Below are 2,370 nucleotides of genomic sequence, written 5' to 3' on the forward strand. Positions count from 1 at the left end.
CCCAACTGCCCTCCAGATGGACTTTGAGGGGACATTATTTTTTCAAAGGCTCAGGGTCCATTGGTAGAGTGGCATCTTTAGTTTTAGATTCCCAAGCTAACCCCCCAGATAGCTGCTGTGTCTTGGATATTAGTTGTAAAATACGCAGCTCTCTCACCAAGGGGTCCTTCCTTTCCCACAGGAGTACTTGCCGCCTGGGGCTCTGCACCTGCCGGGCCCCAGCAGCACTCGTTAGGGTTTATGTCGGTCCTGTTCGAATCCAAGGACCTACCTGTCCAGCCGCAGTTGGCACACGATGCCGAGAAGGTCCACTTCTCCTCTGGCCTTCAGCTGCTGGCAGCCGATTCTGGTGGCAATGAAGCAGCCCGTCCGGCCAATCCCTGCACTGCACAGAGCCCGGGAGAAGGTTGGCGGTGGGTTGGGTGGTTCCCAGGTACCCAGGGAACGTGGAAGCTGGGGGGTCAGGGACACCCAACGATGGAGCAACAAAGCAATGGGAGGCACAGGCATGCTTTGGAAGGTGGGACTCGGGGAAGGAGGAAGGTAGTAGTGCTCTGCAGATTTCTGACCTCTTTGGGGCCCTGTAGCTGGTATTGTGGGAGTTTCCATTTCTTACTAGCCTCACGCCAAGCCAGATCCAGGTCACCCTCCATCCCTATAGATGCTCTGATGTGTCCCTATGGGCACTTCTGCTTAGCAGACTCTAGTGGTTTCCAACGGACAGTCTCTAGGGTGTGGACTTGTGACCCCTCCAGCCTGCTGTTATCTCACCCGGACTTCCTCCCAGCTCAGGCTCGACTTCCACAACTGCTTACCCTCAGCCCCCTCCCTCCCGCAGCTGATGTTCCCACAGGACTCAACCCGGCCTTGCTTCCTTTCCAAACCCCTTGTGGGCTCCCCCCCCTCCTTCAGGAAGCCTTCCTGCAAGAGCCCCCCGCCCCAAGAGAAGTCCATCGTGGCCTGCCAGCCCTGGGTCTGAGCCCCCTCCCCCCCTTTGATAGGCTGCTGAGCCCCCTAGTTGTGTTGTTTGCCTCCAGTTTCGTTTAGGGTCTCACTGCCATCGAGTCAATTCTGACGCACGGTGACTCACTAGGACAGGGTAGACTGCCCCTGAGACGGTCACTGCTCGTGGAGAAGAAAGACAAGCCTCTCTTCAGAGGAGCGGCTGGTGGATTCAAACTACCGACCTCAAAGATTGCACCCTCGTGTGGAACCACTAGGGCCCCAGGGCTCTCTACACTCTCTAGCAGTCTCCTTGCTTGAGGTCTGTCCCTCCCTGCGCCCATTACTCTGCCCCCAGCCCAATCCACTCTTCAGAGGGCTGTCCTAGGGATTTTACAATGCCAATCCATGATTCGTTGTCAGTCCTACAAGGTCCCTCACCCTCTGGTCTTCACTTACCTTCTAGCCCTGTTTCTCATTACTCCCCACCCGCCAGGACTTCTCTAATGCTGCTCCCCTCAAGCCACCGGCTTTTAAAAATTTCCCCCCCGCCCTGTCATCTGTGGGCCTTTCCACATGCCATCCCATCTGTCGGGAACACCTGTCTGGAAGGTTCCATCTTCCCGGAAGACTTGCCCTGTTTCCTCTTCCTCTGGCTAATTCACCCGCAGGTCTCAGCTGGTCTGAGATGGCCTTTCTCCTGGAACCCTCCTCTAGTCCAAGCCTGGCTCAGGCAAACCGGTCCTGCGCTCGCTGGCCTACACCCACCAGAGCACTCGTCCCTTTGTGTTGCGTCCCGTTGTAGAATCAGCGAGCCGGGGTAAGGGCAGGGCAGGTGGTCAGGGCTAGCTCCCTGGCACCTAACACCAAGCCCGACAACAAATTGGGCTTTGAGAAATAGTTTTTAAAAAACCCAAACAACCAAATTCACTACCGGACTTGGGGACCCTATAGGACAGGTCAAACTGCCCCTGTGGGTTTCCAGGAGTAAAACCTCATCTTTCTACTTTCTGGCTGGTGGTTTTGAACTGCTGACCTGTGGTTTGCCACCCAACAAGTGAGCACTACAGCACTGGGGCTCCTTCCCCAACAGGTGGGACTAGGCTGATCTGCTTCCTGCTAGGCCAGCCCCTCTCTGTCCTGCTTAGATATCTGAGTTCTGCCTAAAAGAGGGAATAGGACGGGACCCTTTGCTGAAGAACCTAGACGTTCCTGTCCACGAGGGAGCTGGGCGTGCCTGAGCCTGCAGGAAGGGGCGGGGAGCACAGTGGCAGGAGGGAGGGCTGGTACCTGCAGTGGACCACGATGGGACCTCCGCTGACAGCGGTCTCAGAGCTCTCCTCCACCTCCGCCACCAGGCGCAGCAGGGGCCCAGCAGACTCTGGAGTCTGGTGGTCAGGCCAGGCTGAGAAGAGGATGTGCTTCACC

General features: G+C 57.0%; 1 protein-coding gene across 1 annotated transcript in view; it reads right to left on the minus strand.

Annotated features, from left to right (window-relative positions):
* PTPN7 (protein tyrosine phosphatase non-receptor type 7) overlaps positions 1-2,370 on the minus strand; it is a 10,349-nt gene that overhangs the window by 1,035 nt on the left and 6,944 nt on the right. Inside the window, exons 7-8 of the mRNA XM_045298237.1 lie at positions 2,233-2,370; positions 272-385 (exon numbers count right to left, since the gene is read on the minus strand). The exon at positions 2,233-2,370 is cut by the window's right edge and continues 11 nt beyond it. Of these exons, the coding sequence (XP_045154172.1) occupies positions 272-385; positions 2,233-2,370 (252 nt within the window). The remainder of the gene's footprint in view (positions 1-271; positions 386-2,232) is intronic.

This window comes from Echinops telfairi, unplaced genomic scaffold, assembly GCF_000313985.2.
Source record: "Echinops telfairi isolate 266 unplaced genomic scaffold, ASM31398v2 ScPeMD7_7424;HRSCAF=8462, whole genome shotgun sequence".
Classification (NCBI taxonomy): domain Eukaryota; kingdom Metazoa; phylum Chordata; class Mammalia; order Afrosoricida; family Tenrecidae; genus Echinops; species Echinops telfairi.